General features: G+C 58.1%; 2 protein-coding genes across 2 annotated transcripts; both read right to left on the bottom strand.

Annotated features, from left to right (window-relative positions):
• Positions 1–259: 259 nt before the first annotated feature.
• On the bottom strand, positions 260–6,413 carry C5AR1 (complement C5a receptor 1). The gene is made up of 2 exons (XM_084612620.1): positions 6,375–6,413; positions 260–3,612 (listed from the first exon to the last, which is right to left on the bottom strand). The coding sequence occupies exon 2, from the start codon at positions 3,590–3,592 to the stop codon at positions 2,516–2,518; it is 1,077 nt and encodes a 358-aa protein (XP_084468746.1). The 5' UTR covers positions 3,593–3,612; positions 6,375–6,413; the 3' UTR covers positions 260–2,515.
• A 6,016-nt stretch (positions 6,414–12,429) lies between these two features.
• INAFM1 (InaF motif containing 1) lies at positions 12,430–13,522 on the bottom strand. Its single transcript, XM_084612815.1, has one exon. The coding sequence runs from the start codon at positions 13,396–13,398 to the stop codon at positions 12,997–12,999; it is 402 nt and encodes a 133-aa protein (XP_084468941.1). The 5' UTR covers positions 13,399–13,522; the 3' UTR covers positions 12,430–12,996.
• Positions 13,523–17,093: the final 3,571 nt, after the last annotated feature.

The raw sequence follows: 17,093 nt of genomic DNA on the forward strand, positions 1-17,093 counted from the left end.
GGGAGGGCGGGATTCCTAAGGTGTATGCACGGGTCTGCGTAGGCCCTGCTGGCGGGGACCCTGGCAAAGAGAGAACCCCGGACAGTGTGCGTGGAACCAGCGCCCTGAAACGCCCAGCCTTGTGGACAGCTCCATGAACCGCTAACCCCCCCCCCCCGCCAACGCTCCCTTCAGGGTGTGGCAGCCCCATTCTCAGCCCCTCGGGTGCCTTGCCCCTGGGCCGAGGTCCCCCTGCCCCGGCAGATAAACAGGTGGCTTCATGCCCACCCCACCCCCAGGCCCCGCACACTCATCGTCAAGGAGAGACCCGGCAGCAGCCACGTCTGTGTTTATGGCAAACCTGGACATACGCCCAGGAACACATTGGTGCCGAGCCAGCAGGCAGTGCAGGGGCCTCGCCCGGGTAACTGGCAGCACAGCCCCGTACAGTCTCACGGAGGAAGGCGTAGAGCCAAGGATCAAGCCACAGAGCCACCTGTTGATCGGCCGGGGCAGGGGGACCTCAGCCCAGGGGCGAGGGGGAGCCGCTGGGCCGGGGCTGCCAAGCCCTGACGGAGCAATGCATAATCACACGGGGCCGGAGGGAGCGTCACGGTGAGGCCTCCTGGGGGGTTCTGGGCCCACGGATCAGGGCAGGACTCACTCTGCCTCAGTCTCCCATCTCTGCCCGGCCAGTCCCAGCTGCTCCAGAGGCCGGTGTTCAGGAGGGACGAGAGTCGAGGGGTGGCGGAGCTGGAGCCATGCCCTGACAAGAAATGGCTGCTGTCCGTGGACGTTGCGGGATGAAGCTATTGGTTCAGCTCAGCCGGTGTCTGGCCACACAATAAAGCAGGAAGGAGGCAGGACAGCTCAAGATAAGCCACTGCTCAGCAAACGCCCGAGTGCTGGTAGGAGATAGCGCCAGGCCAGCCCAAGGCCTGGGCACACCGGCAAGCAAAGGGGCTCGAGCAGTTTGTAACTAGCATCTCCTTGCGGGGGGCTGTTTGGGGGGCCAGGGTGACATGCAGGAGCCGCTGGGGCAACTGATGACGCCGGCCCTGTCTAGATCCCCATCACAGAGTGGATTTAGGTACGAAAAAAATGGTCGCAGACTGTGTTTTTAAAACCCTCCCCCCCCCATGCTTTGTTCCCATTGTTAAAACAAACAATACCTTGGCTTGCTGGGCACAGGCTCCCAAAGGGAAGCCCCAGAGGACTCTCTCAGACCCTCTGGGTCAGCACGGCTGCTACACAGGGTGCTGTGCCCCACGCCTGGCGTGGCAGAGGTGCACGCAGCCCTGTAACCTCAACAACTTGCCCCCTTGTCGGGGCTGGCTCAGGCCCTGTAGCAGGAGGGCAGTGAATTCCTGCCAGTCATCCTCCCCCACGACACAAAACCCAAACCACCACCATTTCCAGGACGGTGCCCCTGTGGGATGCTGGGCGGGGGGGGGGCAGCGGTTGGCTCCAAAAACCCAACCCCAAAATCCCAGCACTAAAACGGGGAAGTTACAGAAAATTCGGAGCCTCTGGCAACAGGGGTGGGAAGCTAGAAACTCTCCGGTAATCTTCCCCCAGTGGATGCTGCTTGCAGCAGCTTGCACAGGGGCTGCTTGCATGGATGCACATGGGCACCTGGCTCTCAGGTGCTCAGTTGCACCCCTGCAGCGTGCGTGCCCAGACGCTGCCCCATTCTGACCTGTGCGTCACACCCAGGGCTGGTGCCGACGCCTGCATGAGGGGCAGGGAGAGTCACGCCCTGCAGCTCTGGGTCTCTGTAAGCCCAGCGCTAGGGAGGGTGGGTCTCTGTCGCCCTCTCATGGTTGATTTGCATAAGAGGGTAACAGGCTACTACTGCTGCCCGGCAGAGGCGTTACCTCCGTAGCTTGGGAGAGGAGGGCCCAGGCTGAGGGCTCCTGCCTGGGACAGCCGCAGAGCTGAGGGTGAGGCTCCGTGCGCCACGTCTCTATAGTTAGCCTCCTGGAGGCAGGATCTCCCTCGGAGGACCCCAGCCATAGAGGAGACCCCACCGCATGGAGGTCTCCAACCACAGAGAGGACCCTAGCCAGAGAGGAGACCCACCCAGCATGTGGCCTGTAGCCATGGAGATCTGGTTGTAGAGCGCTCCAGCCACGTCTCTCTGGCAGAGGGATTGCTGGGGGTGGCGCCAGACTGGGGGGAAGGGATGGAGGAGAAATTTGGGGCAGGGGGACATGGGGCACTGCAGATTGGGGGGAATCAAGGCAGGAGCTGGAAGGAGTGTGAGGCTCCAAAGGGTTGGATGATGGGGAAATAGGAGAATGAGGGCATGAATATTCAGATATGCAAATATAGAGGAGGCACCATGCATTAAATCACCATCTGCCCCGCCCCACAGCCTGCAGGGGCCTGGGGCACGCGAGGGGCGGTGGCCACACGGCTGTGTGCCCTACACGGACCCCCCAGGGTAACGACAGCGAGCAAAGGGGAGGCAGCTGTCGCCTGCCATGTCACAAGCCCGGCCTGCGGTGGGGCTGCTGAGGGCCCGTTCCCCAGCTCAAACCCCGATGCTCCGGTCCTCCATTGTGGACTTGGTCTCCAGCGTGGATCTGGTCTTCCTCCTGCTGTCAGCCACGGAGTGGAGTGAATCCTCGCTCAGCACGTTGCGGAGGATGGACTTCAGTGAGCGCTGGAACCGGTCTTTGAAGTCCTGGCCCATGATGACGTAGATGACGGGGTTGAGGCAGCTGTTGACGTAGGCCAGGCCCACAATCAGGGGGTCGGACTCAAAGGCGCCTTTGAACAGGCTCGTGCTGGGCTTGTGGGCGGCCAAGATCAGCCCCACCACGTGGTAGGGGAGCCAGCACACGAAGAAGCCGATGATCACCACAAGAACGACCTTAATGGTCTTGCGCGAGTGGGTGAAACGGCTCCTGTGGACACGGGCCAGGACCAGGCCGTAGCAGGTGGCGATCACCACGAAGGGGACCAGGAAGCCGGCGGCGAAGCGGAAGGTAGCGACGGTCACCTCGACGGCGGTCTGGTAACCGGACACGCGAGTGTACTCCAAGACACACATCACTTTGTCTGAGAACGCCTTGGCGTGCGTCGTCCGGAAGATGAAGGTTGGGAGGGTCATGAGCAGAGCCAGGAGCCAGGCTGCCCCGCTCAGGCCCCAGGCCAGTCGGGTCGTGCGGTGGTTCTGGCACCAGACAGGCCTGGTCACCAGGGCACAGCGGTCCAGGCTGATGGCCGTCAGGAGCAGGACGCTGGCAAACATGTTCAGGATGGCGAGGGATGGGAGCAGCTTGCAGGCGAAGTCACCCAGCTCCCAGCGGTTGTCGCGGGCCACGGGCACGGCCAGGAAGGGCAGCGCCAGGCAGCAGAGGAGGTCGGCCACCGCCAGGTTGAGGAACCAGACGGTGTTCACCGTGCGTTTCATCCCGAAGCCCGTCACCCAGATGACAGCCGCGTTCCCCGGCACGCCCAGCAGGAAGACGAGGGAGTAGAGAACCAGAGAGGCCCACAGGACGGGGGTCAGCTGGAAAGGCAGCGGAGTCGGCAGGTCGAAGTCGGGCGCTGTGAAGTTACTGTTCCAGTCAGGATAGTCAACATACAGCTCGGTGGCATTCATTCTGCACCAGGCTCTGTATCCTGTAAACAAACAATAAAATACAAAGGCTAGTCACTTCCTGCTACTCTGCAGGAATGGCACTGTAACCACAGAGTTTTATGAAAACACAGATCCAGATTGGCCTGTGGAACTCACCGACATTTGATCTCTGTGAGGCCAGGAGCTTAGCAGGATTTTTAAAAAAGAATTGAACATTTGTACTCACGAGACCACCTGGCGTCCCGCTGGGAAGGACTCAGGAAGTGTGGCCAGGATCTATACTGACTGAGAGGTGTTGGCGGGGGACAACCTTTCCCTGCGGACAGGCTGCTCCAGAGCTACAAGGAGTTTTACACCTTTCTCTGAGTGGGATAGTGCTGGGCACTGTCACAGACGGGATACCATGCTAGGCAGGCCCTGGCCTCATCCACACTGGGAGGGAAAATCGATGTTTCCCACCAGTCTCATTGCAGGGGAGCATGCAGCCCAGCCCGCGGCTTAACGGCCATGAATTATTAGGGTTCATCCCCCATCCCTGTCCTTAACCCCTCCCCGAAAAAACCCTGCCCTTGAGAATGTTCCTGGTTTTAAACCAACCCCCACCCCCGCTAGCAGCCCCCTGGTCTTGGGAACGCCTCAAGCCCCCAAACTGCAGGGAAGCGGGTGGAAACGGGGCTCGGAGCAGCTGGAATCACTCACAGGTTTGTTTTTAATTTTAATCTGCAGGAATTAGCATGTGTGAATTTGGTGCTGGATAAAGTGAATCTGCTGCCTAGGTGCTACCAGGATGGCTTCCCCCAAGCACTGTCCCCGGGGCCCTGCCGGCTGCACCCCCTCCAGGATGAGATGGGATCCAAGCCCCACCACCCACCCAGGCATTGGTTGCGCTGGCAATGTGCCCCGATCCCAGTTCCTGCCCCGCTGCACACCCCTTGCCTAGACAGGCTACGCCATTGTTTGCACTGGTCCGGCTGAACGCTGCTTGGAAAGCAAATCACAGCATACAGCAGTGTTTGCACGGGGGTAGCTGGGACCCCCAGAGCAGACAAGACCTCAGTCCTTGGCCTCTCTGCTCTGCCTAGCCCCCAGGGGCCCAGGTGGCACCAATGGGTAGATGGGCGCCTGCCCTCTTGGGAGCTGGGCTGAGGCCCCCAGTGCCTTTTGCACAGGTCAGCGAATGGCCATTGGAGGCTAATGACTCTTCAGTGAGGAGCCAGTTGCCCAATGTCACTTCCTTTCTGTGATGAAACAGCAAGGCCATGCCGTTGGGGCAGGTAGGAAAAAACAACCGTTATTTATAAAGCACTCTCTCTGGGTGCGGGCCCTGATCCGGGGGCTTGGGCAGCAATGCCTACAGGAGTGGGCCCTCAGTGAAAACCCCCGTCTGAGTGGTGCAGGTCACTGCGCTGCAGTCAGGAGACGGGCCCCACACGGGTAGCAGCAAGTGCCTGAGCTCGGCATCTCCCCTGCTTTAGGCTGGCGACAGGAATAATGTGATCGCGCAACAGCACAACCTCAGATTCACGGATTCGCTCCCCAGCTCTGGGAGGGGAGCGGGAGCTATTGGTTACCCAGGGGCTGATGGGAGCCAGGACTCCTGGGCTCTATTCCCAGCTCTGGAAGGGGCGTGGGGGCTAGTGGGTCAGAGCAGGGGGCTGGGAGCCAGGACTCCTGGGTTCTATCCCCCCCCAGCTCTGGGAGGGCAGTGGAGTCTAGTGGCCAGAGCAGGTGACTGCGTGTCAGCATGTACAGTTCTCACAGAGCTAAACGTGCAAAAATGGGGCTCTTTAGCCCAAGGCAGACAGCAGCTCCGATGCAGCAGAGTTTCAAGCCACAGAGCAATCCAGTTTCGCAAACACAGAAGCAGAACCAGAACCAAATCCCTGGTGCAGGGGAAAATCTCAAGCCTGGTCCACAAAGGGAAGTGTGACCAGTTCCACCAACTGTGTTAGGCTGGGGTAAGCCGCCAAGGGGGCACTGAGGTATCCAAGGGGCTTCTTCTGGTTAGCGCCAACTCCTCCCCAGGCAACCTCAACTACCCTGAAAAGTGGCTGCCCTGATGCGGAATACGTGTGTCTACACAGGAGTGACACCAGTATAACCGCACCACTTTACATTCATACCTCAGTCATACCAAAAACCTCACCTGTGCAGAGGCAGCTCAAGACTTGTTGTGCTGCAGCGACGAATAATGGTTGCCCATTAGAGAAGAGAAGATGTGGGTGCCAGGAATTGAGCTGCCAGCATCAAACCGAACAGGCTTGCCACACCATGGACAAACCCCGAGACCGTCCCAACAACTCACAGGCTGGCCCAGCCTATCGAAAGCTCCTACCCCAAATGCAGCCACCGGGACAGGCAAACCCTGACCTGGGACACGGCTGGTCCGGGAGCAAGCGCTGCTGCTGCGGGGCGATTTGCGGGCAGACTATCAGAGCAAGCCCAAGGGACCGGGGGGAAAAAGCAAATGATCTAGGAGTGCCAGCCCAGAGCCCGCACTTAAGGTGGGTGGCACTGCCTCACCTGGATTCTGATAGACACCCTCCTTTGATCAGGCCACTTTCAGCAACGCCCTGAGCGGCTTAACAAGCTTTGAGGCCCAAACCAGCCTAACCACAGCAACTTGTGCCTGTCTGAGATAATGACAATGCCAGAGCGGCTGGACAGAAGCCGCCCGCAAAGTGCAGGCTGGAAGACACCGACATTTGCCCCATGGGCTCGGCTGTTCCCGGCTGGAAAGCCCCCCATGCCCCTGAGAAGAGATGGCTCCGGGCCCGCGGCACAGAGCTAAGCAAGCACTCACCCCGTGTGCCCAGACCCCACGGGCTGCGTCCGGGCTGCAGGCGATTTTCCCAAGTGCCGACAGGCAGCGAACGCTGAGGTTTTATAATTGCAAACAGGAAGCTCCAGGGCTCTGCAGGCAAATTGCCTAGTTCAGCCCTTAGGAGCAGGGAGAGGGGTCAGAGATGGGGTGGCAGCCCAGAAAGGAACCTGGCTGTGGTGGAGGCTTCCACCCCCATTCCTGGAGCTCTGGGTTCGATTCCCGGTGCTGCCACCCACACCTAAACCATTCTGGGCCTCACTAGGGCCCTGTTCTCCATCCCCCACCATGTCATGCAGGTGTTTACACCCGTGAAACGCCCCCCGGGTCAGAACAGCTACACTCTGCCGTGGGGTAAATGACAGTGCAAGTTACACTCTCAGCTCCCCGCCTGACACACACCTGCTCAGGACGGGGGCGATGATGGCAGAGGGACCCTGCGCAGACAGACAAGTCGGACACAGGAGATCTCAAAGGGGCTGTCTGGAACCAAATTGCATCCTGGGGAGATTAACTCACCCAGCCAAGCGGGTAAGGTTTTGGCTCACATGAGCCTTCCGCCCCGGCGTCTCAGAGCCACTGAGGCATGGCGGGACACCTGTCTGCTGCCAGCAGCCATGTCGCTGCAGACAGTGTGGGCAGCTGGGGCCAGCCTGGGGCCGGAGAGAGTCTCCCCTTGCAAAAACCTCATCTCAACCTGCTTCCTGCTGCAGCGCTAGGGAGGGCATAGTGCCCCGCACTCTCGCCCAGCTGTGAGCTCCTTGCCATGGGGCCTCCCAGCTGTCTGCGCCTTGGGCGCTACCCACAGAACCCAAGCCCCACTGATGCATTTCGGCCCTGCCCTGAGGGACCCTCTGGGGGGGACTCCAGCCCAGGCCCATTCAGATGTCTCCTCTGCTGAGGCTGCAGCAATGGGGGGTAGCTACAGGAGGGTGGGTAGGAACCAGCCCTACCTCCATCTCCTTCTACCCAGGAGAGAAGGAAGCAGAGGGACCCCTCAGACTGTAGCCCCCTCCCAGAGCTGGGGCAGGAACATAGGACTCCTCTGGGGTAGCTACCTGCAGCCCTCCCAGCTGAGAGGCCTTTGCTAGCTGCAGGGGGCGGGGCAGGGGCCCACTTCAGGCCTAATTCTGCCTCTGCGTTCCTACCTCAGAAAACTCCACAATTGCACCTGTGTGAGTGAAAACGGGCACCTGGGCTGTCTCTTCATTAGCCACCGGGGGTCCCACCTCCCCTCCCCCACACTGGGACCCAGGACTCCAGGGTCCTAGCCCCAGAGCTAGGCAGAGGAGCTAATGGTTTAGAGCGGCAGGGGCTAGTGGTCAGAGCAACAGGGCTCCTGGGTTCTGTTCTCTGCGGCTCTGCACCCTGATGGAGCCCCATTTTCCGCCGGCTGGGTTGTCCTAGCTGGCCGTGCCCCCGGATGGCCATGCCACTCTCCAGCTCAGCACAGTAGCTGTGGGAAATGCTGCATGGGGGACACACCCCAGCTCTGGCACGAGGATGCAGGGGGGAGCAGACAGAATCTCACCCCTAAACCCTTTGAATATGTCCTGTGGAGGAGCTGCTGCCCACGAAGTGCAGGCTGGAAGACACCAGCATTTGCCCCATGGGCTCGGCTGTTCCCCGCTGGAAGGCCCCACCACGCCCCCGAGAAGAGATGGCTCCGGGCCCGCAGTGGAGAGCTAAAGAATGAAGTTGTTTTTTCCATATTGTAACTAAAACTCCATTTTGAAATGCTTAGTCCATTTTGCAAAACCTGCTGTAACCTTATTAGCTTAGTTCAGATGTGTGACTGAGGGATGCATGGATAATGGAATCAACCTCCAGCCACAGCCTGTCCTGATCAGGTGAAGTGCAAACACCAACGGCTGAAGATGCAGACAACAGCCCTTACAAAGTGAGAAGAGCATCAGAGGGGTAGCACGTTAGTCTGGATCTGTAAAAGCAGCAAAGAGTCTTTTTTCAGAGTAGCAGCCGTGTTAGTCTGTATCCGCAAAAAGAAAAGGAGGACTTGTGGCACCTTAGAGACTAACCCATTTATTTGAGCATGAGCTTTCGTGAGCTACAGCTCACTTCATCGGATACATTCATTGGAAAATACAGTGGGGAGATTTATATACACAGAGAACATGAAACAATGGGTGTTACCATACAGACTGTAAGGAGAGTGATCAGGTAAGGTGAGCTATTACCAGCAGGAGAGTGGGGGGTGGGGAACGGACCTTTTGTAGTGATAATCAAGGTGGGCCATTTCCAGCAGTTGATAAGAACGTCTGAGGAACAGCAGGGCGGGGGGAATAAACATGGGGAAATAGTTTTACTTTGTGTAATGACCCATCCACTCCCAGTCTTTATTCAAGCCTAAGTTAATTGTATCCAATTTGCAAATTAATTCCAATTCAGCAGTCTCTCCTTGGAGTCTGTTTCTGAAGTCTTTTTGTGGTAATATTGCGACTTTTAGGTCTGTAATCGAGTGACCAAAGAGATTGAAGTGTTCTCCGACTGGTTTTTGAATGTTATAATTCTTGACGTCTGATTTGTGTCCATTTATTCTTTTACGTAGAGACTGTCCAGTTTGACCAATGTACATGGCAGAGGAGCATTGCTGGCACATGATGGCATATATCACAGTGGTAGATGTGCAGGTGAACGAGCCTCTGATAGTGTGGCTGATGTTATTAGGCCCTGTGATGGTGTCCCCTGAATAGATATGTGGGCACAGTTGGCAATGGGCTTTGTTGCAAGGATAGGTGCAGAACGCCACTAACCATCACCTTCAGCCCCCAACTAAAACCCCTCCAATGCACCATCAAGGATCTACAACCCATCCTGAAGGACGACCCATCACTCTCACAGATCTTGGGAGACAGGCCAGTCCTTGCTTACAGACAGCCCCCTAACCTGAAGCAAATACTCACCAACAACCACACACCACACAACAGAACCACTAACCCAGGAACCTATCCTTGCAACAAAGCCCATCGCCAACTGTGTCCACATATCTATTCAGGGGACACCATCATAGGGCCTAATCACATCAGCCACACTATCAGAGGCTCGTTCACCTGCGCATCCACCACTGTGATCTATGCCATCATGTGCCAGCAATGCCCCTCTGCCATGTACACTGGTCAAACTGGACAGTAAAAGAATAAATGGACAACGAGAGACTGCTGAATTGGAATTAATTTGCAAACTGGATACAATTAACTTAGGCTTGAATAAAGACTGGGAGTGGATGGGTCATTACACAAAGTAAAACTATTTCCCCATGTTTATTTCCCCACCCCCCACCGTTCCTCAGATGTTCTTGTCAAATGCTGGAAATGGCCCACCTTGATTATCACTACAAAAGGTCTGTGCCCCCCCCACCCCACCCCACTCTCCTGCTGGTAATAGCTCACCTTAAGCAATCACTCTCATTACGGTGTGTATGGTAACACCCATTGTTTCATGTTCTTTGTGTACATAAATCTCCCCACTATATTTTCCACTGCAAGCATCCGATGAAGTGAGCTGTAGCTCACGAAAGCTCATGCTCAAATAAATTTGTTCGTCTCTAAGGAGCCACAAGTCCTCCTGTTCTTTTTAAAGGGTCTTGTGGCACCTTATAGACTAACAGACGTATTGGAGCATAAGCTTTCGTGGGTGAATACCCACTTTGTCGGATGCATGAGAAGAGTGAGAAGAGTCCACCCTCAAAGAACAGAACAAAGTTGCAATGGAAACAAGATCAAAGCCAGGTCCAAGGCTGAAAGTCACGTCTGCAATTGATGGGTGATCAACCACACAGGACCCAGAGGCAGCGTGACACAGCAAGGCCCACAGACGCTTGTTCAAACTGAAGCCTACAAAAAGGATGGGGGAGATGGAAGACTTTGGGTAACGTTCTGCTGCCAACATGGAAGGGCATCGGTGCCCGATCGACAGAGACCTGGCTCTTCCTCGTGCCCAGCTTTCCTGGACAGTTAGCCGCCACGAGCTACAATCCCAAGCTGCGAAATCAAGCTACGGACTCAAGCTACGTTCAGAACAGGTGACTGTACAGCATCTGCAGAACACTGGGTGGGGGTGCGACTGGGTATGGGTATACAGGTATTAGATATTAGCTATTGGTTATAAATCAAATTGTGTTATCATAATAATCATGGCATATTGCCTTGTCCCCTAAAAAGATCCGGTGTCAGCATAACAGCGGCACAGAGCTAAGCAAGCACTCGCCCCGTGTGCCCAGACCCCGCGGGCTGCGTCCGGGCTGCAGGCGATTTTCCCAAGCGCTGACGGGCAACGAACGCTGAGGTTTTATAATGCCGCGAACAGGAAGCTCCAGGGCTCTGCGGGCAAATTGCCTAGTTCAGCCCTTAGGAGCAGGGAGAGGGGCCAGAGGTGGGCTCGGGCCCGTCTGCTCCGATGTGGAACCAAGAGTGGGGAGTGGAGAGCAAGCAGAATTCTGATTCTGACTTGTTGGTAGGGATTGATTGATTATGTCCCTGTAAACAGAGTCCAGTCTCTAAGCTGGCGGGGGTGGTAGATCTGAAAGCAAGAATGCAGGAGAGCATCTGTGTAGATGCTTGGAGCCCAGAGGGGCTGCAGTTGGTGGACACACCTAGCCAGCCAAAGGGTTCTTGTAAGCAGGGAGGTTCAGCTCTCAACTCTCTAGGAGAAAGGTGAGGGGGAAAGGACCGGATCCTGCTGACGGGAAGGATGAGTCAACTCTAAGAAAGGGAAAGAAATTTTGCGGCATGCACAATGATGAGAATTTGAAAACTAGTGTCACTTGATGCAAATTACCTGGCTGACAAGGGAGGGGGGAAGATTTGCCTAGTCGTTGGCACAGAAGATACACCAGGTCGTAGCTTACAGGGATAAACTAGCTATTTTCTAGAACTCCTGGCGAGATCACGAAAGGCCCAAGCCACTATTGACCCAATCAAATATTACCACGAGTTTGTAAAGGGATTCAGTAACATTGTTATTTCCATGATAAACCTTACCAAAAAAAGTCTGTTTGAGTCAAAGCTGATTGTGATAAACCATTTCTGTTACATATGGATAAAGTTGATGTTAAACTGCCATCTGAGCTGGAACAAGGGCTGTACCAGGGGAAAGGGTTGGGCCCTGACTAGGAAGGCGTCCAGTCTGTGATAGAAGCATATTGCAACACCTCTGAGGGTGGCATTTTTATCTGTATTCAGTTTTCTTACTGTATTGCATGTTTTGTTTTATTTTGCTTGGTAATTCACTTTGTACTGTCTGTTATTACTTGGAACTACTTAAATCCCACTTCTTGTATTTAATAAAATCACTTTTTACTTTTTTAATTAACCCAGAGTATGTATTAATACCGGGGGAGGGGGGGTGCAAACAGCTGTGCATATCTCTCTCTCAGTGTTATAGAGGGCAAACAATTTAAGCTTTATACAGGGTAAAACGGATGTATTTGGGGTTTGGACCCCATTGGGAGCTGGGTACCTGAGTGCTGGAGACAGGAGTACTTCTTAAGCTGTTTTCAGTTAAGCTTGCAGGGGACGTAGTTCAGGCCTGGGTCTGGGTTGCAGCAGGCTAGCGTGTCTGGCTCAAACCAGGCAGGGCACTGAGGCCCCAAGCTGGCAGGGAAAACAGGCTCAGACATAGTCTAGGCACACCAGGTGGCAGCCCCAAAGGGGTTTCTGTGACCCAACCCGTCACAATACTGAATGAAAAATTCCTGTGAAGCCTTCAGCAGTGCCCAGGGACACCCCTTTCTGCATCAATTTTGCATGGGGGGTGCGATGCTGTATGGAATATGGGAGACTGGAGGGTATCTGCTGACTGCCAGTCTGGATGCGACGACTCCCACAGATGGGAATGGGCTAAAGTGACACGGTCTCTCCCTCCCCCTGCAACTCCCACCCCTCCCCCTGTTTCCTGCAACCCCCCCTGCAATTCCCACCCCTCACCCTGCTCCCTGCAATTCCACCCCCACCCCACCCCCTGCTCCCATGCCCCCTACCCATGGGTAAGTTTAATGGCACGGCGCAGGACACAGGCTGGGCAGGAGCAGCGAGTGGTTTATTAGACAGACAGACAGACGATACAGGATTTGCTGAGCCCAAGGCCCGCAGTCCAGGCCCCACAGACCGGTGGCCCTGGGAGTCTGAGTCCATTATGGCCTTGACACCCAAAGCACCCCAGGCTGCCGGCGCCAGCACACGGTGCCTTGGGGGCGGGGGGGCTATGCTGCTAGGTTAGCCTCCTGCCCCCCCGGGAGCCTCCAGGCCCTTCTCCCGGCTCAGCCAGTCCACACGCGGCCCCGCCCCAGCTGCGCCTCTCCCGGGCCTGACCTTGGCCGCCCCCTGAGGCTGTTTGGACTTTTCTGGGCGCCTCTCCCGGAAGTGGGGGGACACCTGCCCCCCGCCGTCTCTGCGCTTTGGGGCTTCCACCGTCCGGCTCCTGCGGCCGCCGAGGGGGTCCCCGCTCCGCGCCCCGAGCGATGCGTGGGGAGCCCTTTGCGCCCAGGCCGCGGGCCCCGGCTCCGTCCTGGTCTCATCCCGCCGGGGGGGCTGCTGCCTCCTGCCCCGGCTCGGTCCCACGGCTAGGGGCGGCTCCATCCTCCGGCGCCTCAGTGGGTCCAGTCGCGGCCTCTCCAGCCCGTGCGCCCCGCGGGGCCCTGCTGCCCTCGCCTCTCCTCCTGCGCGGGCCGCGGGCCGCCCCCCGGGGCCCCCGCCGCCTGCAGCCGCTGCCCGGGCCCGCTGAGGTTGCAGAGCCGCGGGGCCTGCGGGCCGGGCGCGGTGCCGTTCTCCGCGCCGGGGCCCCGCGGCGCCCACACCAGCCCGTAGTAAATCACCAGGAGCAGCGCGGCCAGCGAGACGCAGAGGAAATAGGCGCAGACGGTGGCGACGCGCAGCCAGCGCGGGGGGGCCCGGCCCCCCCCCAGCAGCAGCTTCCCGCCCCCCCGCGGCCGATCCCCGGCGTAGCTGGGGGGCACCGGCTGCCCGGGCCCGTCTCCCTCCCGCTGCTTCATGCCGGCTGCGCCCAGGGCGCACGGGGGAGGCTGGCGCGGCCCGGGGCGCCCGCGAAACTCCTGTCCTGCCGGCCCCGTGCGAGCCCTGCCCGCTTTGGGCAGCCTCGCCTCTCCCCCGCCCCCACTCCCGTGCCGGACCCGGACCCGCCCAGTGCCAGACCCGCCCCCCGCGCTGGGCCGGCCCCGGCCCCCCTGCGCCATGCCAGCCTCTCCCACCCAGACTGCCCCCACGGCGGCAGGGCCCAGACCAGCCCCCTCCCCTCGGCGCCCTGCCGGCTCACCACCCCATCCGGTCCCCAGGAGACAGAGCTCTGCCCCCCTTAATGCTGTGGGAGTGGGGGTATCTCTTTGACTGCAGAGCCTGCACCTAGTCTCAGAGAATTTCCCATTCTCAGCCTCCAAGGAATCTGCCCGCGCCTGGCTGCAGAGCAAAGAAGGGAGGGACACCTATGCAGCCCCCAGGAATAGGAAGCACCCCCTGAGCTCTGGGGGCTCCAAGGACCCTCTTCCCCACCCCCCTCCCGGCACAGGTGCCTCTCCACCCCACCCCAGGGCAGGGGGCTTGGGCTGGAGAAGAGAGCGCGGCTCTGGGGCACCTGGGGACCCTCGCCCGCACCCCCATCCCTGACCAGTCAGCACCTGCCACCTGCAGCAACATCCCTGTCACCCTTCTGGCCCCGAATCCCACGCTGGGCAGGCTCCACACGGGTGCGCCATCCCCTTGGCAGGGGAGCTCCACACGCCTGGCTCCAGGGACCCCAATGACGCGGCCAATCCTCCCTGGAGAATCCCAGCAGCAGCAGGGGGGCTGCATGGCAGGGGACAGGGAGTGACTCTGGGCCGAGTGTAGGCGCAGTGCCTGGCCCCACTGCACCTTCCAGGGGCTACCACGGCACAGCAGGGGCCTCCCCCCTTCCGGGCATCACCCGCTGGCAGTGGCTGGGAGCTCCAGGGCTCTGCCTGACCGGCGTCCCTCACCGCAGTTGATCCCTTTCACAGCTGGGGAGCTAAGGCACAGGGAGAAGGGATTTGCCTAAGGTCCTCCAGCAGCGCTGTGGCAGAGGTGGGAACAGAACCCAGCTCCGTGCCGTAACCCAGTCAGCGCAGGGAGCTCCGTGCATTAGTGCTAAGGCTAAGATGTAGTCACGGGCATTTGGGGTAAAAGTCCTGGACAGGTCACAGATAGTGAATTTTTATTTATTGCTTGTGACCTGTCCAGGAGTTTTACCAAAGATACCCATCTAAACCTCTACTTCTGGGGCCCCACTGCTCCAGCGCTGGGGGTTGACTGCCCCACAGCTGCTGCTCCCGGGACTGCTCTCCGGGCACCCCTGGTGCCACTGCTCCAGCTGCCCCAGGACCCCTGCTGCTCGGACGGTCCCCAGGGCACCCCTAGGACCACTGTTCTGGCGCTCCCCGAGGCTGCCCCCAGGACTGCTGCTTGGGCAGTCCCCAGAGCCAGTTGCCCAGAGTGTCCCGAGCAGTGGCTGGTGCAGCTGGCCCCAGGGACCACTGGAGCAGCTGGCTCCAGGTCATTCCAGTAGCGGCTGGTGTTGCTGACTGTGGCCCGTGGGTCGCCTGAGTAGCTGGCCCTGAAGTCAGCTGCACCAGCCACTGCGGAAGTCACCAAAAGTCACGGAATCCGTGACTTCCACGACCTCCATGAAAGAATCACAGCCTTAATCCTTGCAATGAACGCTCCAGCCTGCACCCGTTTGAGAGACATGTCTGGGGACTGAACGGCTGCTCGCAGAGAGGCATCTGTACCTGCCCTGTCCTTGTGGTCTTAAGGAAGCCAGCTTTCCTGGATTTCTAACACCTCCCTGTCCCCACTACAGCTAAGAAACACGCTGGCTCCAGAGGGGCAGGGCGGGGCCATGTGGTGCCCGCAGCCTGGGCAGGGATCGCATTAGCCTCCGAGAGCTGTGCTGTGTCCATGGCCAAGGGCTCATGGCAGGTGTGCTCTGTACATGGAAAGCCAGGGCCTGCAGCAGACCGGCTCCGACCAAAGGTCCGTCTAGCCCAGTGTCCTGTCTGCCAACAGCGGCCAGTGCCAGGTGCCCGAGAGGCAATGAAGAGAACAGGGAATCACCCAGTGATCCATCCCGTCGCCCATTCCCAGCTTCTGGCAAACAGAGGCTAGGGACACCATCCCTGCCCAGCCTGGCTAATAGCCATTGATGGACCTATCCTCCATGAACTTATCTAGTTCTTTTTTGAACCCTGTTGATAGTCTTGGCCTTCACAACATCCTCTGGCAAGGAGTTCCACAGGTTGACTGTGCGTTGTGTGAAGAAATGCTTCCTTTGGTTTGTTTTAAACCCGCTGCCCATTAATTTCATTTGGTGACCCCTAGTTCTTGTGTTACGAGGCGTAAACACTTCCTGATTGACTTTCTCCACACCGGTCATGATTTTACAGACCTCGACCCTATCCCCACCCCCGGTCGTCTCTTTTCCAAGCTGAGAAGTCCCTGTCTTATTCATCTCTCCTCATGCAGCAGCCGTTCCAGCCCCCGATCGTTGTTGTTGCCCTTTTCTGAACCTTTTCCAATTCTAATCTACCTTTTTTGAGATGGGGCGTAGCAGATTCAGCACTCACCACCATGGCACCTCCTGCTAGTCAGTCTGGGAATTAGCTCTTCTCAGCCTTGGAGCACCCCCTGCTGACCAGCATCTCACCTGCCTCAGGCCTCTGTGTCCCTCCCAGACCCTGGCACCCCCTTTCCCTTGGGGTCCTGCTCACAGCAGCACCCTACACTCTGGGTCTCCCTTCTCCAGGGAACCCCCTCCCCCATGCCCACCTTGCCTCAGTGGCTACTGCCAGTCATCCTCTAGTCCTCTTTCTCTGGGGCAAACTGCCCTTCATGAGGGCCACTCGTCATTGGCAAGAGGGGTTTGGGCCTGCTGCCCCAGACCCTCCCTAGGCCTTCCTGTCAGGCTGCAGCCTGAGAGGCCGCCAGGCTGAGCTCCCCAGCTCAGCCTGCCCCTTCTCCAGCACTGTTCTGTCCCCACCCCCGCTTCTGGCAGCCAGGTCCATCTCTCTCCAAAGCCAGAGAGAGACTGACTGCCTTCTGGCCCTGCCGCTCTTTTATAGGGCCCAGACGACCCCGATTGGCTCCAAGGGCTGGCTTTTAACCTCTTCAGGGCCAGAACAGGGTGACCGCCCGCTACATGGGGTGACCACATCCACACGCAGTATTCAAGACACTGCCGTACTATGGATTGATACAGAGGCAACATGATATTTTCTGCCTTATCTCCCCCTTTCTTAATGATGCCTAATACTCTGTTCGCTTTTTTGGCTGCCACCGCACATTGACCAGGTGTGTTCAGAGAACCGTGACTCTGAGTGACTCCGAGATCTCTCTGGAATGGTAACAGCTAATTCAGACCCCGTCCTGTAAGTAGAGGTGGGATGATGTTTTCCAAGGTGCATCACTTTTCATTTAGCAACATTAAATTTCATCTGCTATTTTGTTGCCTGGTCACCCAGTTTTGTGAGGTCCCTTTGTAGCTTCCAGGGAACCACAATCCTCCCCTTGGACGAAGAGCGACTGCTCCCGCCTCACCAGGAGCTGAGCGATCTGAGCACCCAGACCGGCTGCAGTGCCTCCCGAGCACCCGTGAGCCGAACTGTGCTGGGGAGAGAGGCTTGGCTGTGTTAGACAGGAGCAAGGGCCAGCTCTGCACCCA

The sequence above is a fragment of the Lepidochelys olivacea genome, assembly GCF_965140295.1.
Source record: "Lepidochelys olivacea isolate rLepOli2 genome assembly, chromosome: 23".
Lineage (NCBI taxonomy): Eukaryota > Metazoa > Chordata > Testudines > Cheloniidae > Lepidochelys > Lepidochelys olivacea.

What these genes read in the sequence shown, in the direction of transcription:
- C5AR1 (XM_084612620.1), bottom strand. Translation starts at nt 3,592, where the DNA reads ATGAATGCCACCGAGCTGTATGTTGACTATCCTGACTGGAACAGTAAC.
- INAFM1 (XM_084612815.1), bottom strand. Translation starts at nt 13,398, where the DNA reads ATGAAGCAGCGGGAGGGAGACGGGCCCGGGCAGCCGGTGCCCCCCAGC.